The sequence below is a fragment of the Poeciliopsis prolifica genome, unplaced genomic scaffold (assembly GCF_027474105.1).
Source record: "Poeciliopsis prolifica strain line A6 unplaced genomic scaffold, Auburn_PproV2 SCAFFOLD012, whole genome shotgun sequence".
Lineage (NCBI taxonomy): Eukaryota > Metazoa > Chordata > Actinopteri > Cyprinodontiformes > Poeciliidae > Poeciliopsis > Poeciliopsis prolifica.
The window spans coordinates 4,897,732-4,920,708 of NW_026562387.1; the positions used below are offsets into that span (position 1 = coordinate 4,897,732).

Genomic DNA, 22,977 nt, shown 5'->3' on the forward strand with positions numbered 1-22,977 from the left:
CCATTGTTTTGTACCTGCTATATAATTACAGGCGGCATAATCACTGTGTGGGTTTTTTTTTTTTTTTTTGTGAAGAATGTCACAGGCTTAACAACATTGGCTTCCAGCGCAGAGCGCATGAAGGCCCAGTAGAAGTCTGGAACCCGTTTTGAGTGACAGCCACTGAAAACACACCCGGTTCCCCCACCCTCCAACACACACACACACACACACACGCACACACACACACACACACTCACACACTTCAAAATCCCCTCCGGACGCCGCCCGGCTGCCTCGTGCACACAGCCGCTCAAATCCCACCTGATGATGCCGATTGTCGCACTGACAGCTGTCATCAAGTCAGCCGTGTTCGCCGTTTGGTTTGTTTTTCAAATTAGCGAGTGGATTTTTTTTTTGTTGCTGTTGTTTGTTCGTTTGTTTTTCCTCTGCTGGAAATGAGAAAAAAAAAAGAAAAAGAAAAAAGGAGGAGAGAAGAGTATCCCTCCCGCAAGGGAGCGAGTTGCGCTGGTGTTGCTGGAAACGCTGACAGGCGGTCTTGATTTTGACGTTTCGCCGCGTGGCGGATGTGGAGGTTCTGAGAGTTTTGGGGTTTCGGAGCTTTGTCTGCTCCGGTCCGCGCTTCAATCCGCTGTGTTTTGCTGTACATCGTGTAAACTCCCAGCTGTTGTGTGTGAATTAATCTGGCGCTCTGTACAAACACAGCTTCCTATCCTCCAGCTAATAGGCACTAAATTTAGAGAGAGCGCTTTATTGCACAAGGAGGAGCAAAAAGCTCTATTTCTGAAACTGAAAATGGCCTTCGAAATCTGAAAAGTGTGGCGGACATTTGTATTTTTCATTTTTTTTAAACTTTTAGGCGCACTTTCTCTGATATCCCCAAACAAAGTATAGTGGAACCGACCACCTTTAAAAGTTATGGAATTAGCAACAGCAGCAAAAGACGGTTTCACAAATTCAAAGGCAAACCAGACTTTTCAGATTTTTTTTCTTTAAAAAAAAAAAAAAGAACCGTATATCCTTCTTTCTCCACGTCCTTGTAGTCACACTTATGCAATCATTTATGTTGGTCTATCACATAAAATTCGATTAAAATACAAAGACGCGTTGTGAAAGTCCAAGGTGGGGCTGATATTTCAAGGCACAATTGGTGTAATTTTGCCTCAAAACCAAAAAAAGAAACAGTCTAAATAAAGCGTGTGGCTGTCAGCAGAGGGGCTGCAAACGTCAAAAACTCGCAGTCCTCAGCTGCATGGGAAAATGGCAAAAACAATCATCACTCGAAATTAGAGCAGCATTATGTCAGTGACTCGGGCTTATCGCCGGCCATAAAACACGGCTTAAGTGGAGCCGGTGGAGTAATCAGCTAATGTTCTGAAACCAAACAAACTGTAATTTTAAATGGGCTGATGGAGCCAGAGGGCGGAGGCGTGTCACTCCGTGAATCACTCTGCTCTCCCGCTCCGGATCGCCGTAGCGGGAGCTGGAGCAGGGCGGGCGACTCTGTGGCGCTAACGGAGGCTAAAAGGCTCCAGCGCTAGCAGCGCAGAGACTCTGGGAAAGTGAGATGGTTTCTGTGTGAGGCACAAACAGGCTGAGGTGAGGAGCAGACCGGCCTGAATTATTGAAAACTGTCTCCGGCAGCCAATTGCACCTCTTCCTCCTCCCCTGGTGGAGAAATCCTGCCGCAATGAACTTCGTCTGTTTCACTCTCTCCATCTTATTTCGGCTTCGTGTTTCTCCCACCAAAATCTGCCGAGCTAATTGGAGACCTTACTAGTTGTTGGTCGTTTATTGAAGCTGATCTTTTGCGCACGTGGAGGTCAAGACCTTCCGGTGGGTTTTCACAACGAATTCTCATTCAACTTCCGGCATTGGTAAATGGAGACCATGCTCCCCTCCACTGCCTGCCGCTGTAAAGTTTTGGACCAATGTTCTAAAAGTTTGCAAAGCCCTAGAACTGCGACTGGACGAGGGTCGCGCCGATTGTAACCTTTTCATCGGCCTCCTGAAGTCATGTTTTCCCAATAAGAACAAATCATTTGTCCCAGGAAACACAAGCGGTCCTCATACTTTGCCGTTGCACTTTTCTTGCTGGCGTACAACAACTCCTGGGTGCATTAGAAACTGGGTTGCCGGTTAGAAACCTTGAACATTTTATTGTCTGGCCAGTACCTGAGCTCTGCATATCGATTTCATCTCGTGTCCAGCTGGATCTCCGCACCAAGTTGGTAATCAATTTAATATCATCGTTCATCAGCTTGTTCATACGAGCGACTTGATATTTGGAGGTTTATTAAATCGGATAGATTGGCTGCCACGTTCCCATTATGAGGCTGAAGCTGGGAGGAGATCTGGCAGGGCCGAATCGTCTTTCTGCCAAAAGACTCTCTCTGGTGGTTTGAGCCTGAAGGCGTCGCACAGACGACGCCGAGCCAGTGAGACGAGACAGCTCTGACTGCGCGCGTCAGCCCGAATAACCCCTCCTGCTTTTGTGGATTAGAGGAACTCCCACTTTTTTCTTTCTTTCTGGACGGTAAACGATTAATTAGCCTTTGAAAAAAGTTTACAAAATAAATAAAATAGAGAGTCGGGAGACATTTGCTACACACACAAACGAAGAAAGCGCAGCGCTGCCAGTTCTGACAGCATCTTCATTAGTCTGTGTGCCGCGCAGAAGGATGGATGGAAATTGGCAAAACAGATTAGAAAAACAATATGTGGATTTTTATAGTTGCTTTCAAAATGAGGAAGCTGAATCTCTCCTGTTTTTTGAATTTGCTGTAGCCATTTGTTTTTCTCTTTAAAAAAAAAACTTGGCTTAATTCTGTTGGACTTTAATGGCCTTTTCCTTGACATTTGTGTTGTCCCCATTCACAACCTCAACCCTGATCTGCTTATTTTTCCCAAATAGTTAATAATTTTGATTAATTAAAGACCTTGTCTGCAGTTGGCATGGACATTTAACAAAAAACTTTTCTGTTGCATTGCATCTCTCTTTTTTTTTGTTTGACTTCTCTATATTATGTAATAATATAATACCTCGCTGTTTTTGTAAATATCTACATTCAAATGGTAACTACGGGGTAAACAGGTTAAACTTTCTCCTTTTTTTAACTGGTTCGACCCATTGATGTTGAATACAAGCAGACAGATGAAAGACACTTTTGGTTGCTGCGCCATCTCAATTTGGTTCTCAGGTCTACTGAACCATAAAGTCCATTAAAAAAATAAAGAAATGAAATTGAAAAAAAAGTTTTGAAAGTTAAAAAAGGATGTAAAACTGAAAAAAAACCCCAACTTTAAGCAGTTTAAATTTTTTTTTTGTTTTAAAACAATTTTTCAGCTGCAAATATTTCTTTTGTTTATTTTTTATTTTTGGCACCAATTTAGCTCCATACTGCTCCAAAGTAGGAAAATATCTGCTCAAAACTTTGCATTTTGAAATTGATTTATCTGTTTGTTGGTGCGACGGTTGTACGAACATCAGTTCCCGACTGACCTGGGGAAAAAAACCGTGGCGATCAGTTTTACATCTGATTGCTGGTTGTATCAGAATTCTATTCATGTCAAATCTAGCCATGATAAACAACTGCAAAGCAATACAGTTGCTAAATCCAGTCAGGATTATGCCATGTTGAATATGATTTAAGCCTGAAGACATCATGTCCTCAAATAGCCCATTGGATCTGGTCTTGGACTCAAAGTCAAACATAGTGGTGGAAATGTTTTATTTTCTTTTTCTTAAAAGCATAATATGACTCACAAACATCTTCCTTAAACACACATTAGATTCAGTGTAGAAGACACAGACCTCATTTCTGCTCGTATTGTGATGTTTTATACAAAAGAAGACATTTACTGTCGCTTCTTTACAGTCAAATAAAATGTCAGTCTGAGTGATATTGGCACTGCATTATAGAAAAAGCTGTTATTTTCAAAGTGTCTGATTACATGTCTGATCTACAGCTTGCTTCCTTTTGTGTGCATGCGTTTGTGCCTGTGTGCTATGTCAGCCCAAAGATGAAGAATTGGTTCAGATTATCAGAACTCCTCTATCTTTGTGTTATGAATTATTTGAACTGCAGATTTCTCCCCTAAGCCTCCGCGCTCACGCACGCTCTCCCCCCGCCGGTGTCAAAAGTAGGCTACCTGAGTGGAGGAGGAGGCGCAGAGCAGTTTGTTGCTGTAGCTGAAATGAGACATGAAGGCTGGTGGCGGCGGCGGGCGGCGGCAACGCGCCTGCCTCGCCGGCGCTTTCCGGGCCCGCATCTGAGAACTGTCGAGGCGTACCGCTCCCTGCCATGTTCACCGTTGTGACAGAGCATTTGTAAGCGCCTCCGCCCATGGCTTCCACAGCTCTGTCACGTCGGATGAAATCAACTTCCAGGGAGGAGAGGTAAAGGAAGGAGGTGGACGGAAAGGGAGGCGAGGAGAGGGGCTAACACGGGAGTAAGCGCGCAATTTATTGATTTATTTATTTTTTTCCCGTTTCCTTTTCTGCTTGACGGGAAGATTTTGAGATGTTGGTGGGACGTGGAACACAGTCGGTGCACCTTAGTTTCATGAATTATTGCGAACCTCTGTCAGTCACAAGCCAAAAAATAAATAAATAAATGAAATAAGAAAATCCTGTCGAGCCTCGACTCGCCTCCAGGAGAGAGATGGAGGGTGCCAGACGATGCATGAACGGGTATCCTGGAGGAAAAGGCAACTTGGGGTATAAAAACAATGAACCACAACTTGGAATGTGAGTCCTGGCTTTAAAAGCAAAAAGCCAATCTTTTACAAAAAAATGAATAAATAAATAAAGTCATCAGAGAAAATATGGAAAGACAGAACAGAGCTATGTTGGTTGGTCGCCTCGACCTGAAAAAGGGGAATTTGCGTCTGTTTCTTGGGTCTAAGATCCTGTCAGACACCAAAGATTACAATAAATCACACATAATGCAGTTCAAATAAATCTCCCTGGTTATTCTCACCGTCTGATTGTGTTCACAGCCGTACATAGCCACCCCCACGCCTCAATATACCGACGCCGGCAAAGAGATAATAAGCAAACGCGCGAACCAGAAATGGGCTGGAAGCAAGTAAGAATATAAGATTACTTTTAATTACAGCATTATTGAATTTTCAAGTTATTTCTAGAATGCCGAGGAATTTTATAAAAGCGTATTGAGAGTGAAACGCAGTCCAGTTGATGTAATCGGGATAAGGAAGTTAAGCTGTTGTTTTGAAGCTGAAAACAAGAGCTTTCAACTGTAAACTGAAAAATTTTACTGTACACTGTAAAGTGTGACGGTGCATATTTTACGCTTTTGTCTTAAAGTACTTGATGAAGCAGTTTTTGATTTAGTTGCGCACGAGGAGTCAACTAATAACGACGTCTTGTCAGTTTGAAAAGTCACTTCTGCTTGCCCAGGTCTCCACAAGGCGACACGAGAACCTGACAACCGAATTTGCGTAATGTGCGTAATGAGCGTGTGGTCGCAGTGGACGCTCCAAACGAGCAACCCGGGCTGCAACGTCACGCATCAATTCGAGACGCAGCGGAGAAGTCCGAGTTCCACGTAGCCGATCCCAGTATACACACACCGTTCAGACGGGCGGCGCCGGGAAAGCCAAACGCGCTCTCCTCCGTTTCCCAACAACCTGCTTCCTTCTCTCATGCTCAGACGCAGGCCGCATGCGTTTCTCAACACACCGCCACGCATGGCATGATGGGAAACAATGTGACAGCAGCTTAGCATGAGAGTGAGCATCTGCTGTGGATGGATGCACACCATTTATCACCCGGTAAAGGAATCTCTGGGTGATAAATAGCAGCGTTTGTGTGTGTGTGCGTGTGTGTAAGAGAGAGAGAGATCCTGTATGGTTTATATTTTATCATTGCACGTTTATTTTGTCAGCGGTTGACGGCGTAATAAACTTGGATTGCCCTGACGGGTCACCACGTCCTGCCAGCAAACTCTTGGCTCTGCGTTTGAACAGGAAGTGTCCTCCCACGCCGTCGGTGTTACTTTGTGGATATATATGGAAAGTTTTCAGAGCCCTCCTAAAGACTCCTCTTCAAAAACAAAAGCACTAGATTATCTCGGCGACTCTCCCTTTGTCACTGTGACTTGTTTTCGCTCCCTGCAGTGAAATGTGGATGGCGGCGCCAGTGAAAGCCGCTCCCTCTCCACCCAGGCCGCTGCTGTGGAGTTTGCGCATGCAGCTGCCAGATTGCTGTTCATTAAAACTGTTAAATATTATTTGTTTCAATAATAACTGTGGGTTAGGGTGAGGGCAATGAGGATTAAGGTTGGGGTCTATTGATGTAGACTGTAAAAAAAGTGTGACATTTTTTCTTACCTTGACTTGTGTCAGAATTAGGAAAATGAAACAATAAAACTAAAAAATTTATATATTATAGATAAATAAAAAGAAAGTGATTTATTTGTAAATCTTAACATATTTATGGTGTTTTAACCTCACTTGTTGGCAATTTCCTGTTATTTGAAGATATCTACAACTTCTTAAGTTTCAAAACTTCACACTATTTTTGGTTCATTGGCTGATCTTTTTTTTTTGAAGAAGAAGAAATTTATCCATTTCTGTAGAATTGTTGCACAATATGACAAACATTATCATTGTAGCTGTCTCTAATGCCGCAATAAAGTTGGCAACCCTGCAAGAAAAGTTGACATCTGGGGCTATTTCCACTAATTTGCAGCCGTCCGCAAGTTATTGGCATACACAGAACCCTAGAAGTTATTGCAGAGGATTTATACGTAAAGCCTCATCAGCAGCGTTGAGTCCTTCTTAATTCCACTAATTAGTATCTCCGTTTGCAAAACAAGAAACAAACGTGATTATGATTCTCCTGCATTATTTATGCGGCTCGTGACGGCGCCGTGTAAACACGGCGCGCGCAAGCAGGCGCATCCGAGTGAAAGGAAGCGCGCCGGTTAATGAGCAGAACCTTCCCACGGAATCTAACGTGCAAAGTCAACTCTCTCGGGCGGAGCCCGTTTCGGTTGCACGCGTCCCTGCAGAGGCACATAAATAGTAAGGCGCGAAAATGGGACACGCGACCCCGCAGTCGGCACCGTTTTATCACTTTGCGGATCGGTTCTACAGAAACCAAACATCTAACACCTCTGCATGCAAAGAAAGCCAGCTCCAGGTGGGACGACTCTGTGTCCCAGATCAGTTTGTACCCTGCAAGAAGACGATGCATTAGTCAGTAGCGTCTTTGTATTGAGATGCCTGAAACAAATAATAATAGTAATAAAAAAAGACACAGGACAGTTGCTGGTAAATGTTTCGAATGTTCCTGGAAATTGTGATTCTAAAAGCTTCTTTTGATTTAGGCTTTGTAATAATTGAAAGAGAAGCCAAACATTTAATCTGAACATGATCATTCCAGCGTCTATTATGATTTATTTCAATTGCTTGTGATAGTTATCTGAAGGCTGGTTGCCCACTTAACGTCTTGTTTTTTGTTTTGTCCTTTCAAGCTAAAATTCTCATTGAAAACAAATTGCTTCACTATTTACTTGAACACTGTTAATATAGGTAAAAATTGAAAATACAACAGCAAATCTGCAAAAATTTTTATCATAATTGAGGGAATGTAATGGTGATGTGAACGTTAATATATTACAATAATCGAATTTGGCTCTAGTGATCAATTTTTAATTTTTTTGGCAAAGTATTTGAAAGCAAATATAATGTCTTAGGACAAAGTTCTCCAACTGACAACATAGTTGTGGTGTAGAAACTATTGCGGTCCATACTGTGAAATCCACAAATCCTTGAGACTCTCTCCAAAAAAATGTGCTTAAAGGCCTGTTGTAATAGTTCAATCACCAAATATACCTTGATATGCATCGCTGCATACAGTGAAAACTATATTAATATTGCAGCACAAGCTAATATTTTCACTCTAGCTTATTCCTATTCCTGTCAAAACAACCAATCAGTTAAACGAATTGGCACTTCTGGATTGGCTACTTTCAAAATGCTAACCAGTAGCATTGCAGCTAGCTGCCTCAGCTGCCAAATGAGGTTTTCTTTTGAATATCCTAGGAAACAATCAGCTAATTGCCGAATTTTTGCCACCGATTTGTGAAGTGACTGAACTACAAAGTGGATGTGGCCCAACGTTTAAAAGGACGAACATGCCTTTGCGTCGTGGTGTCTCCAAATTATATATATTTTAAAAATATAAGTCAAACAACTGGACTTATATGTTGGTGCAGCTTCAAAGAAAACTGCAAAACGGCTGAAACACTGAGGAGCTTTAACTTGAGGCCAAAACCTTCCGGCTTCTGAACCATAATAAATGTAACGTTGACCAATATACCCAAAGGTGTGTTGATGGTTTTGATGATGGCTCTCGTCAAAATGTAACATTTGTCTCTGGTTTCTCAATCGTCGACCGTATGCTGATTCATGACTTTTTATTTTTGTGTTTTTATGATGCAAGTCACTTTGCTTTCGCCTCGTCGCACAAATTAGCAAAATGAACTTGGTCGACTGATATTGGTAGACGCTGTGTCAGAAATAGCAAAATGTCCCAGTCTGGACATTTTTGACAATCTGTTGGGTAAATGAATGACAAGCGAGGAAAAACCAGCAGATTTAACAGCTGGTTAATTTGTTGCATTAAAGAAAATTCGATTCGACCGAGACTAAGTGATCAAAACAGCGTTTCTGAGGAAGCCTGAGGGGGATTGTTGCCTTAATTATTCGTTTCGTCCCGCAAAACTCTTAATTCAACAGACTCAAATCGCTTTGCGAGTTTGGTTACAAGATTCCGAAAGCTTGTCTCACAGAGGTGAGACAAGCATGCTGACATAAACATAAAAGTGTAAAAAAAATAAAAAGTCTACTTCTTCTCAGCCCCTCTCCCCCATCCTGGCCCTCCTTTCAGCATATTGTTAAACTCCTTTCATCAGCACATGATCACCTGCTGCTTGCTGCTCCAGTAACTTCCTCAGGGGGAGTCATTGTTCCCTATCCAGCAAGATGTGAGCGTTAAATATTTGCATTTATATGAAAGTTAACATTAAAAACACGCCGGCGTTGCATTTCTCTGTCTCGGATCGCCCGGGCACTCCTGCGTGTCTGCGATCTGAACCTCAGCCGGCGCATCTTTAAACAGAGCCCGTTCAGGAGCGGGCACGCGGCGCCCTGCGGTACCGACCCGGAGGAAACGTGTGTGCGAACACATTGCTCTGTGTGGTCTCATTAGCTTGAATGTCTTGGTTTAATTAATCACTGCTAGAGAGCTTCATTTACCCCTAATTTCTGCAGAGTAGAGTTGATTAGTGTGGCATCCCCCCCGCCCTCTTCGCCCCTCTGTTCCCGTTAAAGTTTTTGATTCTTTTTTTTTTTCCTTTTCCTTTCTCAACCCCTTCGCCCTCTCTTCGCATTTCATCTTTTTCTAATGGCGACTCATCAGGAGCTCAGCTGGCAGAGCACCCTCGACTCCCTCTGAGGGTTGTGATTACAATGGTGGCAGATGCTTGACTTTATTGTCCTGGAATCAAGTGGATCCACTTGCGTTTGGCTGTTTCTGGCTGCTTCATGTTGGATTTCTCTTTTTCTTTCTCTCTTTTTCTTATCTTCCTTTACTTATTTCCTGACTTTTTAAAGGCTCAGTGATGAAGGGAAAGAGTAGCATGAAAAATTTATAGAGGCATCACTTTAATGATGCTGGGAAAGCAGTATTGTTTTCTTTGGTGTTTTGATTTGTTATTTGACATACATGTTTTCCGCAGCTCTGAAGCAAAAATATTTAGCGGAGAGCACACATCGAGTGTTAGCTGCAAAGTACAAGAATCTCTTTTTACTTGGAGGTGCTTTGCAAAGGCATTTACAGTCATGCTAAATCGTAAACAAGTTGCGATCAATAAAAATCTTTTGGAGAATTGTCCAGAAAAACATCGGTGATGTGAGGAGGAGCGACAACAAACACTTGGGACCTAATTGCCCATCTGAAGAAACACCATTTCGAGCATTACGATGAGTTTATGGTGGTCAAAACTGGTCAAACTCACATACCGTCCATTTTACAAGCCCTGGATAAGCATCAGTGCTGGTATTGGTTATCGGCCAAATTAGTCTTAAAATATCGGCATATCAGATATTGACCAAAAATCCGATATCGTGTATCCCCAGCACTTAACCGGTGTTCGTGGGAGAAGAAATGGGGCTAGGCATCCAATTAGCTCATCAAACTTGTTAGCGTCCATTTGGATTGTGGGAAATGGAGTTTGTCGCAAGAAACAGACAATCGGTACGTTTTGACTTCAAAATCTCAAATGTCCGCGCCGCATCGTACGCCGCAGCCCGTGAGAGCCTGCAGTCTTGACTCAAAGGCTGAAATACTTAGTATGTATTGAGTAACGAGCTACGACGAAGTATACGACTGTCTCATTAGACGCGAAGCTCATTTTCTCTAAGCGCCGTTTACGTGTGAGATCAACACGCCCCAAAAACTCAAGTTTTGAAACAAGTTCAAGAGCTTCTTCAGTTTTTTTTTTTGTGAACATACGGAGCTGTCAAAGAAAGGAAGGTGTCCGTGTGGATCCCTCCATGTGCTCCTTTCTCCCTCAGTATTCTGTGTGACTCGCCTCTATGAAGAACTTCAATGTCCGCGCGTGTGCGTGTGTGTGCAGACGCTTTGCTTGTCAGTGTGTTTGAGTGTCGTGATCCTGCGAGCTGCGAGGGTGGAAAAGGCCCGAGCCCTTTCTTTTTTTTTTTTCCCAGGAGTCATCTGCCAATCATTCTCACAGATTCAGGGCTGAGGAAGAAAAAAGGAAAAAGGAAAAAAAAAAAAAAAAAAAAAAAAAAAAAGCAAGGAGGGTTGGAGACAAAGATCTATAGGGGGAGAGAGGGGAAAGGAAGAAGAAGAAAACCTCCATGTAGAATGGCTAAATAGATCTTCAGCGGTCCAACGGAGAAGCCTGGTGCCTCATCCCAACCGCACGATAAATATCCCCGACTGGGACAAATAAATTTTAAAGACACTACGTATGACAAAATAGATCCCCTCCAACCAAATTCCCTGTCTGAGATAATTAGCTTCTAAATTTAAACCCCACTTCCGACTGCTGCTGACCAAGACGCAGGAGCACTCATTAGCAGGAGCGGGATCCTGATGTTCTCGTGGCACTCTCCAGAGAAACTAATGAGGGCCGAGGCTTGACGACAGGCGCTCCATTGAAGGGACTTCACTGCGGGAGTGAGACTTTGAACCACTCACGTGACAGTGAGACTTCCCTGGGCAAAGATTGCGTCGGGCAGCACGCTGCTCTGTTTGTCATCCAGCAGCAGCTGGTTTGGTTAAACAAAAAAACAAAAAAGAAGCCATTCGCCCCTAACAAGATTTTATTTAATTTTTTTTTTCCTTTGTAATCACATCAACTTGCCATAGTTTGAAGAAAGATCATACTCTCGGTGGTTCTAAATCACAACTGGAAAGTTGTGGTACCTGTCCAGAAACAAAAGTCAATATTTCTCGCCATTGGCCTCAAGGTCGGAGAAGGTTATTTGTACTGGACTTCAATACTGATGCTTCCTGATCCTCAGAGCCTCAGCAGCACAGTTACTTACAGGAGGCAACCCAAAGGTTCAATATAAAATATTCACAGCCTTTGCCTTTTTTTTCTTTTCTTCACAATTTTATGCTACAACCAGACGCGTCGATGTGGTTCACTGGGATTTTACGTGATAGACCAACATTTGATCAAATTGACTCAACGTAAATGTTGGGTCAGTTTGTAGCACATAGCTACGAATTGAAAGATTTTATTTACATGTAAAATAAAACCAGTAGTAGTTAGTTGAATTGCCTTTTGATGCAGACACAGCTGCAAACGTTTCCAGGTTTGTCCCCATCATTCTTTTTCTTTGCTAAATGGCTCCTGAACATTTTTTAAAAATCCCTTAAAATCACCTCAAATAAAAAAGCTCTCACCTCATTGGATGTTTGATCACTTCAAGTGGTCGTTGTTCTGGTTCTGATTTTCACAGCGTCTATCTCTGACTTCCATGTTGTTTTCGGATGTTTATCTTTTTCCCTGACAGCACAGAAAGGCAAGTTTAGTTGAAAAGTTTTTTTATTCTTTCTTCTTATGGTTTCCTAATGACTAAGGCCTCCTCTAGCAGGCTGTGCGAGAGGTTTTGCAGCAGACACCTTAAAGCGTGCAATTAAAAGCACAAGAAGAGACGCACCGAAAGACTTCAGATGGACTCGCTTGTTTTGATCAAGCAGACGATGTCAAGTCCCGTTTATGATGTGACGAAAAGGAATTAAATGAAATATCAAACAAGCGGAAAGCAGTGCAAAGCCATGCTACGCATGTCAGGTAATGAGACATAAGAGCATTTCCATTGCCTGGAGGATACAAATAAAATGGCGTCTTCCTTCAGACGCAGGAGATGAAACAGGATTTGGAAGCAGAGCTCACCTGTCACATTTCTTGTCACCTCAAGAGAAACCAAGAAATCAGTGTGGCTGCTTGGTCAGCAATGTTGTCCATCTTTCGTCCCCATGGCAACGCGCTCTTGTCTCCTGCCTGCTTTCATTGCATTGAGTCTAAGACCAGTCATTTCCATCATCACAGACCCAGTGTTTTATGTGGACAGAGTAATGTGAGCTACTAGCACAACTAGCATCTCTCGATTGATTCAGAAACATTTTGGTTGATCAAAATGTTTGGGTTTTCATTGTCTCCAGGGCGTTGACTGCTCTAACATATGGAACACAAACTTCCTTTTATTTGGCATCAGTGTGGGTCTCCTGGTTTCGGAGCGCACAGCGCCTTCTCATTTGGAAACCGAAATATGGTCACCGTAACGAACAGTCTCCCAAACATTCAGCCCCTTTCTGAAGACAAATCGGAGATCGAAAAGACACTGAGATTGATGATGATGATAAAAGGCAGACGTTTTGTTGATTCCACGTGGCTGTCAGCCTGATGGAGTGATCTGCATATCGCTCTTTGCTGTTCAATTGCTTCTCTCACTTCTTTTTTTTTCTCCTCCCCTTGGAGAAGGAGGAGAAAAGCTAAGCATGTGGCATTACTGTTCAGGCAGACTCTCGTGTTCGCGGTTTGGAGTCTGTGCCCACTGGGTTGGAACTATGGCAGCGTACCCCATTGTGAGGTCAGGCTATTAGCTTAGTCAAGGTGATAGTGATCTATGTCTCTCTCCGGGGAAGAGCGTATGGCTTTATAAGACCTTTACAATAGCAGCAAATTAGGATACGGAGAAAGAAAAAGAGGGCCAGTGGTAGATGAAGAGGTGGGCCGATGTTTTCTATTGTTATTTCAGCTTACAGTCTGGACGGTGGTTATGTCATCAAGCTAAGCCTGCACGGTTGTAATGCGCTGTGAAGATGTTCAGTCGTCGGTTTATCTGACCAGACAGTTTGACTGAGGGATGCTGCTCTGCGGCGGCTGGAAGATCGATTGCGCCCCAGTGTATTAACTCACTGCTGAAATGCCATCTTAATAAAAGATGGATGACAGTTAAAAACAGTGGGGAAAAAAAACTAAATAAATCACTGCCATCCAGTTCTAAGCTGTTTTAAGCAGCAGTCTGAAGCATTTTGTGATGTAAATTTAGACTATCCTTATATATAATAGAAAGTATTACTCAAAAAAAATCAAAATATTAGTTTATAAAATCCACAACTATTTCAGGTGAGATAAAAGCAGAAAGTTTACAAAGCGGTCATTGTTGGTCTTACTTTATCTTTAGCCTTAGGAGTCGGTGTATAATACAAAATCTTTTAAAATAGGATTACAGTCTGGCATTGTTAATTATATTCCAAGTACAATATTGTTGCATATTATTGAATGATTTATTGCTGTGCCAGTGTAGCAGAGCACTTATCTGCCAAGATAAGCGCCTATTCTAAAGGCTCTCTCTCTCAGCCATCAAACAACACTTGATGGCAGCACTTACTGTCACAAATACACTATTACCTAAGCAGGGGACATCAACTTCCAAAAGCACATCGCAGCAGCGCCCAGTGGTGCCTCCACTGCCATATAGAAGATAATGAAATATCAACATTTTTTTTCATATCCGGTGCCATCGTTTTTTTAAAGCTCATGAACTCTGGAAGTCGTCGCCGGTAATCACGAGTCACGGAGTGGTCTCGCCTCATGGCCTCCGGACGCAGTGGTGCTTAAGGCAGAGGAACGCTGCGGGTCCGTACACCGGGTCGCTGTTTTATGTCTCTCACTGGTCCTGCAGGAAACATCGAGTCCTTTAAAAATCTTTGGGTGGCTGCTTGTGGACTGTGGGAAGCTTCCAGGCGTTTTTCTCGAGAATCATTTTAAACCATTTTGAAAGAGGGTTGTTGTTGTTTCTCACAAATAATTGATATCAGCTTTAACAGATGATTCAGAACGATCCTCTGGATCAACTGCTGTGGTGTCCGGCGAACACCATGTCACTTCAACGCTGGAATTTGAATGTTAATTTGATCATGATTGTATCACAGATCTGTGTTGGAAGGGAGGATCTGTCCTGCATTATAATCCACAAACCCCGCTTTACTTCGAATTGGCCGGTACGAGGGAACGTGCGTTGGGTTTGTGTTGGTGATTTCAGGCCTCTGTCAGCCGTGTTGACACGGTGCAGGCCGGGCAACCTTCAACCGACCCTGAGCCATTTGGAAATATGATTGTAATCCTTGTCAGGATTTGGCCAGGGTGTCTATTACCACTGTAATCTGTCACACTGGCATGATGTATTCATCCCACGTCCAGGTTAAGCTCCTCTTTCTGTCTGCACCACCCACCGCCAGGAGTGGAGGGAGGCGGAGGGGGTCCGATAATGGTGCTAGCATGACTCTGGAGAGAGAGAGAGAGGAGGAGGTTTTGAAATTGAGAGAGCACTGCCACAGTCAAGCCCCTGGATTGAGCTGAAGGAATCTATTGTGGAACACAAGGTCTCATTATTGGCACAGGGATAGCTTTAACCCTTTAGCCCCCTGCGCAGTGCACTCACCTTTGCAATGAAAAATAAAAAGAGGTAGAAACACACGGAAAGCAGGAAAAAAATTGCTTCGAGGGAGAGGACGGGGAGACATTTTATTTCTTACAGCTGATGCAATAAAACAGTCATCCGTGTTGGTAAAATTTTTAACAGACGACATGAGAGCTCCACCAACCAGGTGTCTTTGGGGCACCGAAATGATTGGGTCAGTCTCACATCAGGGAGGAAACGCTCACGTGTTTCTACCAGTCGTGCAAGGTAGGCAACCGTTGTGTGAATTACTCACATTTTTCAGCATCATATAATTGGAACGTGATCTGATTTCATCTGCACAGCTCTCTGCATTACCATGTCACCATGCGGCTCCAAACCAATCCGAGGACAAATCAATTGGTTGATGCGCTTTAACTTTCTCGAGCTGAACAGGTATTGTCTCTGGACCTGAAAAGGAACGATCTAGAGTCAACGCACTTCTTCAGTTATTGCAGCTGGAAACGAGCGATCGGGCCTGAAATCAGGGTGTAATGACGGACTCTGATCTGAACCTTCGTAGTCACATAAAAAACAATTCCAAAATCAGAAGAACGCCTGAAGAACATTTCTTAAAGCAGGACTAATGTTCCAGCAATATCCAGATGAACTCATCCATCCATCTTTAGTCGCATCGATTACTGCAACATTGTCGACGTGGGCCTGCCTGAAAAAGTGGATACTTTTAGGGTGTAGAGCACTTTGACTAGTTTGTGGCCGAAATGTGCTGTACAAATAATCTTGAACTTGACTTGCAGCCCTGCTCGAAGGTGATTCTATGCATCCAAAAGTAAGGGTGTAAGGCGGATAGCGTGGACTCAATTTGCTGTCCCACCTCTGAAGTGTCTGTCTCACAAATGGATGGATTTGACTGGTGCGAGCCCATCTATCTGGATGGCTTGTCTGCTGTTAGTAAATTTATATTCCCGCTAGCCCCGTCCTCCATCAGTCGCTCCGGCGTGGCTGGACCGAGGCTGTCAGCCGCTGCGGCCATAGCTTATTGGAAATGATGGGACCTTGGTAACTCCCGCTTCTTTTGTGCAAGCATCCTTACGCCTCGCATCCTTTCCTGCTGCCGCAGGAAGTCGATAAACCGATGAGGAAAAAGGGCTCTTTTTTTGTTGTTTTATTTCACAGAAAAAAAAAGTTAAAGATCATGGCTTGTTGAGAGAACACCAGACACACACACAAAACTAATCTTGTCATCTTAGCAAACTGTGAACCTGCATAAAAATAAGGGCTGCACTTTTTTTTAAGAAAGCGTAAAAAAAAATTTATTCATATATTCAAGGCGAACTGTAATGGGAAACTGAGAAGTTGAAAAGTTTACCGACTTCAGAGCAGCAGGCTGTTACCACGACGGCATGTTTATGGAGCGCTATTAGCTTCACTCGTTAGCCGCCATGTTCCAGCGCTGCTTGTTTTCACTCCTCCGGTCGGTCGGTCGGCTAAATTAGCCCGACAGTAATGGGGGTCTGACCGCCGCCGCTTCTTCACAGCTGATGAAATCCGCCCACGAGCGTCATCCTCGCTGGTACATGAGCACCAACCAACCTGGACGCCCCCCACTCACCCCCTCTGAAGACCTGGCCTCATAATCGGATTAGGCCGGCGCGTTTTGGGTGGGGCGGAGCGGAGGCATCTCTATTAGGACTGATTTGGCGCAACCCGTCCGCCACAGTGAACCCCGCCGCCGCCGGCTGTGTAATCTCTAAAGGCTTCGCCCTCCCTCCATCCCTGCCTGTCCACTTATCATCACGTTCGGATTAATAGAAACATCTTTAGTAATTACAGGAATGCGGCTGTCTCGTGCCATCAGTTGTTTTACCGCGCGCGGCCCCGTTAATTCATCTTGCTGAGCGTGCCACGGCGAGACGCAGAAATCTGCTATTGATTTTCGGTATTTGTGTGTGTGGGTGTGTGTGTGTGTGTGTGGGTTGTCAGTACACTCAGCATTTTTTATTACTATTATTTTTTTTTTTTAATCTCCGCGCTCCTCCTCTCCAGCGGCCCCGGGCGAGGTTATCGATCTTCATAAAGGCAGTATTTTGTCGAGAAGCGGAGGAGACGCTAATGAAAGGCTTTAACCTGCGCGTGTCCGGCGGGGGGTGGGGCGTGGGGTGGTCAGCGCTGCCAGGTGCTGCACGCAGCAGATTTTCAGCTGCGTGGCCGCAGGGATCGATGGAGAGATATCTATCTTTGTCTGATTACAGAGATGTGCTGGCGAAGGCAGGAGCAGCGCGTGCGTGGGTGTTAACAGTGGCAGCAATAAATATGACTTATTAGGAAAAAAAAAAAAGAAGGGTGCAAATACTTTCTGCCTTTTGCTTTTATGGTGCAATAACAGGATTGTAAACTGACCTTTGAGATTGCATTGCATTGGGGAACTGCAATGCACTCATCAGTTTATACTACAGTTATTAGAACAGCACCAATTTCAGAAACCTGTGACCATCATTATTATATTGTCAAAATCGTCAACGCACATCAGATACAGTATGTTGCCAGTGTCAATGTTCCAGTGGTTATGGGTCAAAAGCAACTCCGAACAGGTGTGTTTCAGTCTGGATTTAAAGGAACTCAATATTAAAAGGGAATGCTTTTAAGGAAGTTTGCAACAACAACAAAAAAATCTGAAAAGTGTGTCACATTTACCAAAAAAGAAAAAAAGTAAATCAAAATAGATTGTTGCCTTGTTTAATATGGAACAGTTTTTCCTCCCTTGATGAACATGATCTCTTTGGGATTAGAAATGCTGAGAAATGTTGTGAATAAAGCATTTGTTTTTGTAGAGTGCTTTTTAAAAAAAACAAAAAAAACGCAGAGACACAGCAAAATTACAAACAGAACACTTGAGCACAAAGAAAAGTCCTTATCTATTCTTAGAAGCCAAAGAGTCAAGAGGATTGCTTCCTACTTCATTTGCTCTTTCTTCAGTTAACTGTTTCAAAGCCTGCCTTGTCACACCGACTTCAGGGCAACCACTAATCTTAAATTTTGGCATTTTATAATTTTGCTGTTACGACTCATCATAAAGTGTATAGCCAGAAAATATTTCAGCTTTTTCCCCAGTGATTTTCAAATATCATTGCAAATTGCATTTTATTATTTTGAAATAAAAAACTCTTTGTAGTTTTCTTTTATTTTTTTTGCGTGCGCGCTCAGAGTTTGAGTCTTCAGTGACATCCTCTAAATTAAGCATATTGTGAAAACAAAAGCACTTATTTTCTGAGAAAATAAAGATAAGCACAGAGCCATTGGAGGGAAAAAAACTCCCCCACAAAACTGAACACTTTAATACAGCCGGGGAAATATTTGCTCGTCTCATTTGCAACTTTGCAAAGTTCTGATGCAAAAACAACCGATGTGAGCGGCGGAGCTTCAATCTGCCGGCTGCCTTTTAACGGCCCACCTGCTGCGATCTGCGGGTCAGCCCGTGACCCCGGGGCGGCGCAGGTCGACCTGCGGGTCACGCTAAGCTTCTGATAAGCTCAGCAAAACAAAACACGTGGGTTCAGAGGAATCAGGTCAGGAAGTGACTTTGCCAGAGTTTTGACTGAATAATTTACAAATCCACTCAGTGCATGCACTAGACTCTCCTTACTTCAGCTGTTCTACATTTCTCCCATAAACACACACACACAAGTTGTCCTATTCTTTATCGCATAAAGTCATGAGCATCAACATCATTCATATTCATTAAGTAGTGCAGGAGCTGCAACAAACACACATGAAAATATAAAAGTAGTAAAACAAAAGACATTTTATTTCATATGTCATGAAATCTATGGTATACAGAATTTATTAAAAGTCGCTATAGTCTTTGTGAATGTGTATAACATCAATGCAGAATATGAAATGCATAGGATGTTGTTCCTCTTCAAGATCTGTTATAAGCAACCCACTTTCAGTGATATGTTCATCCAGTTCCAGAGTTAAATGTGGACGTGCCAAAGCCTGGGTTAATTTAATACAACAAGATTATGGATTTGATTCATCGGGGTCAATATTTTAATCCAAAAGGGGCCTTTAATAGACCAATATCTAATTGTAAAACTGTGAAATAGTGGATTTAAAGGATACCTTTAATCGTGGACAACTAAGCAGCCATGCATCTGTCCACATCACAGAAAATAGATCTAAAAAATATATAAAAGAGAAAAGAACTATTTATGATTCAAGTAATCACACAGGACTAACAAAATTTCATGTATTTGCCAGTTTTTCTGGTGGAGGGAATGGTGTGCTTCAAAACATAAATGGCATCATAAGGAGAGAACATTATGTAGAGAGCTTGAAGCAAGATCTCGTGACATTAGCCAGGATAGAACAAGTTGAGTCAGAATCTGTCTTCTAAATGGACAATGATCCATTTTAGTCGATATTACTCACAAAGTACCAATCGAAGACCCAATCTTCTCTCTCCAAACAGTAATGTGACTCAATTCTGAGTAGGAATTCGCAAAATTCAAGAAGACTATAGCGAGAAGTTTGCAGAATGATGCTAAATATATTGTCGATATCAGTCGGTATCAGTCTGATAAATAAAAATGGCCCGATGTTAATAACCGATTTGTATTTCCATCTTGTTGCCGTTGGAGTAGATCGGTCACGTGACAGTGACAATGATGCAGCGCAGCTTCGTGGGCCGTGTAGCTGAAGCGGAGGAGCAGTGGTGAAGTTGGTGATGCGGTCATTTGATTCGAGGTGTAGGAAAGGGTAGCAAAATATTTATAATATACATAATTTCGGCAAGTATTGCTTATCAAAAATAACAGCAATAAATACAGGATTATGTTCACATTGATGCTTTCCTACCAAAAAGACAGTGGGACTATTTTTTGCAACTGTAGGTTATCCTGAGGGACACAGACAACACTTGAACATATAAAGAAATAGCGTAAGAACAATTGTAACGTTCACATTTATCCGGTACTAAGAAGAATAGCTTGAATATAATCGGTGGATACGCAACAGACGAAGACCTTTGCAGAGCTTGTAACCAACATGAATGAACCGACACGCTCTCCTCCATCCTCCTTGGTCCATAAAGCTCTGACTTGTGCCGCCATGAATCCATGTTCCCTCCTTCGCAGACATCCACAACGCATAACAAGTGGAAGTTCTCAGGGACTGCCTACTGCCTCTAAGCACACATAACTGTCGCCTATGAGTTATTACGCATCTGTGTGTGTATTTTAAGGCGCGCCAGATGCTGCCGTTAATGGCACACCTAACCTCATACCACGGTGCTGTAACACTGGGAACCCGGATTGGAATTTTATTTTCACCACTTACCCCCACCTTCAGCTGTCTCCTCCAAGCGCCGCCGCTGTCCGGCGCTCAGGGAAACCTGCAGGGGACGTTTCAGACAGGATATTAATGGGGGGCCCCTCCAACAGTCAGAGGGCCTGACAGAACCCTGTTTCATTGTCACCTTGCCTTGGAGGACGAGGGAAAACTTGCGAAGCTTATTAGCCGAATGGAGCTGTTTCTCCCGCTAACTTACTCAATCTCTGCCTCCCTGCTTCATTACACCGTCTTACATCAGAGTCTAGCTGCTCTCGCTGTTTCCTCACCATGTCGCCGCACTCACTTCCACACAGGCAGCCACACACACACACACACACACACACGCGCCCCCTCTCATGCACAGGGTGACATCTCCCACCTAATCAAGCAGTGGATTATCTTGTCCTGATAAATTGGAGCTTGTAGCACTTGAAAGGTCCTCTTGGAGGAGTGCTGTCTCCTCCTAACAGCTAGTTCAAGCCCCCAGGGAGCGAGAGGAGAGAACATTGCCTTGTAATGATTTGTGGTGAATTGGACAAATGTTTTCAGAAAGACCTCTTTCCAGCAAAGTGCTGGATGAATTAAAGCTCGGGGATAAACGCTGCGATCCGCGAGTCTAATTCGGGCTTGAGCGACAAACAACGCACAAGTAGGTCGATGAGATTTTGTTTTAGTATAAATATGAAGAACTAAGAAGTTCAGGGTTGAAAAACATCGTCCATGGGTCAATTTATCACCTTATATTACTATTGCCAATGTGTTTTTATTGGGATGTGCGTTAAATAAGATGAAATGTCTTCCAGATCTGCAAAAACACAAAGTTTTACCAAATATTTGATGGTCTAATCTCTAGTGCAAATATCTTAGTACACTTGAAGTAAGTCAAAAACCATCTTAGAAGTTTCAGTAATATATGAGTCAATAATTGGTCAATAATTCCTTAATATTGATGAAAGACTATTTGTTCAACAGGTATATTTTTTCACTTATAACATAGAAATCATCTTGTTATTACTGAAATAATCTGACAGTGGAACTGGTACTTAATATTGACTTAAAACAAGCGCCTATATCTTTCTGAAAAGTTGCTTGTAATTGGTTTAGTCTTATTTCAAGTGTACTAAGATATTTGCACTAGAATTATAAGAATGGCGTACCTTTCAGCTTTGCTGTGGTTTTTTCTCACCTCGCCGTTTTCTGTCATTCGCAGGAGAATCCGTACATGTGCAACAACGAATGCGACGCCAGCACCGAGGAACTGGCGCACCCTCCACAGCTGATGTTTGACGTCGAGGGTCGCAACCCCACGACCTTCTGGCAGTCCACGACCTGGAGAAGTACGACCCCAACCGTTTTGGTCATCAGCGTTGTCTAAACAAAACCATCGAGCTGACCGACGACATCGTCATCACGTTCGAGTCGGGCCGGCCAGAGCAGATGGTCCTGGAGAAATCTCTGGACTACGGCCGAACCTGGCAACCCTACCAGTTTTACGCCACCGACTGCCTGGACGCCTTCACTATGGAGCCCAAAACGGTGCAGGACCTCTCTCAGCACACCCTGCTGGACATCATCTGCACGGAGGATTACTCCCGAGGGTACGTGTGGAAGTATGACAAAACCGTGCGCTTTGAGATCAAGGACCGCTTTGCACTGTTTGCCGGGCCCAGGCTGCACAACATGGCCTCGCTTTACGGTCAGCTGGACACGACCAAGAACCTGCGGGATTTCTTCACCATCACGGACCTGAGGATCCGGCTGCTTCGGCCCGCTACTGGGGCCACCATGGTGGACGAGAGCAGCCTGTCAAGATACTTCTACGCCATTTCTGACATCAAAGTTCAGGGCAGGTAAGAAACGCTTCAATTACAGTCAACTGGGAGAAGCACTGTTCTCTGAAAACACATTTATTCTCTTTCAAATTTCTTCAGCTTTAGCAAATTTTTTTTTGTGTGTGTCACATTTACATTTTTTTAATATCACACAATACCTACAGTAGAAAATATTGTTCTCTCATTATGATTTAATGCATAAAGCAAGAGAAGCAACCCAGAGCAATCTGGTGTTATGTGAAAAAGCAACTGTTTGGCTTTGATGTTCTCTCTTCTCAAATGCTGTCGATTTTAAAAATGTCGTCTAAAACGTTGCACTTTTGACTTGTCGATCTTCAGATTTTATTTCATTTATTTTCACAAGCTCGTGGGAGTCAGTCGGATATCTTTGTTGGATGTGAAACTTGTGTTCTGCTTTGGTAGTTTTGGGCTTGCAGTGGTCCAAAGGGTTATTTTTATGCCATAACCTCAGAAGAGAACTGAGGCCTCTGAAGTCTGCAGTGTCGAAGTCACTGTTCTACGTTCTTTCGTGACCCCTTGCAGGAGTCCTCTATGAATTTGTTTCACTTTGTGTGACTGCTGGTTGCTTTCGATAAGGTTTCACCGCCATTCATCGTTCTCTCCATTTGCGGACGATGGCTCTAACTGCGGTACATCTGGATCCCAGAACTGGTTAGATGTCAAAGACTTCATGTCTGTTCTTGAAGGTCTTTAGGTTGGTGAATAATGCGTTGCTTGTTGAGATCTTTTCACTTTCTTCATGTTGTCATAGTTCTACTAAAGTGATTTCTTAGCAGCAATAGGTTAAGTTAAACCT

General features: G+C 43.2%; 1 protein-coding gene across 1 annotated transcript in view; it reads left to right on the top strand.

Moving 5' to 3' along the window:
* The window catches only part of ntng1a (netrin g1a), a 121,677-nt gene that overhangs the window by 35,723 nt on the left and 62,977 nt on the right, over positions 1–22,977 (top strand). Inside the window, 2 exon segments of the mRNA XM_055037181.1 lie at positions 21,539–21,698; positions 21,701–22,178. Of these exon segments, the coding sequence (XP_054893156.1) occupies positions 21,539–21,698; positions 21,701–22,178 (638 nt within the window).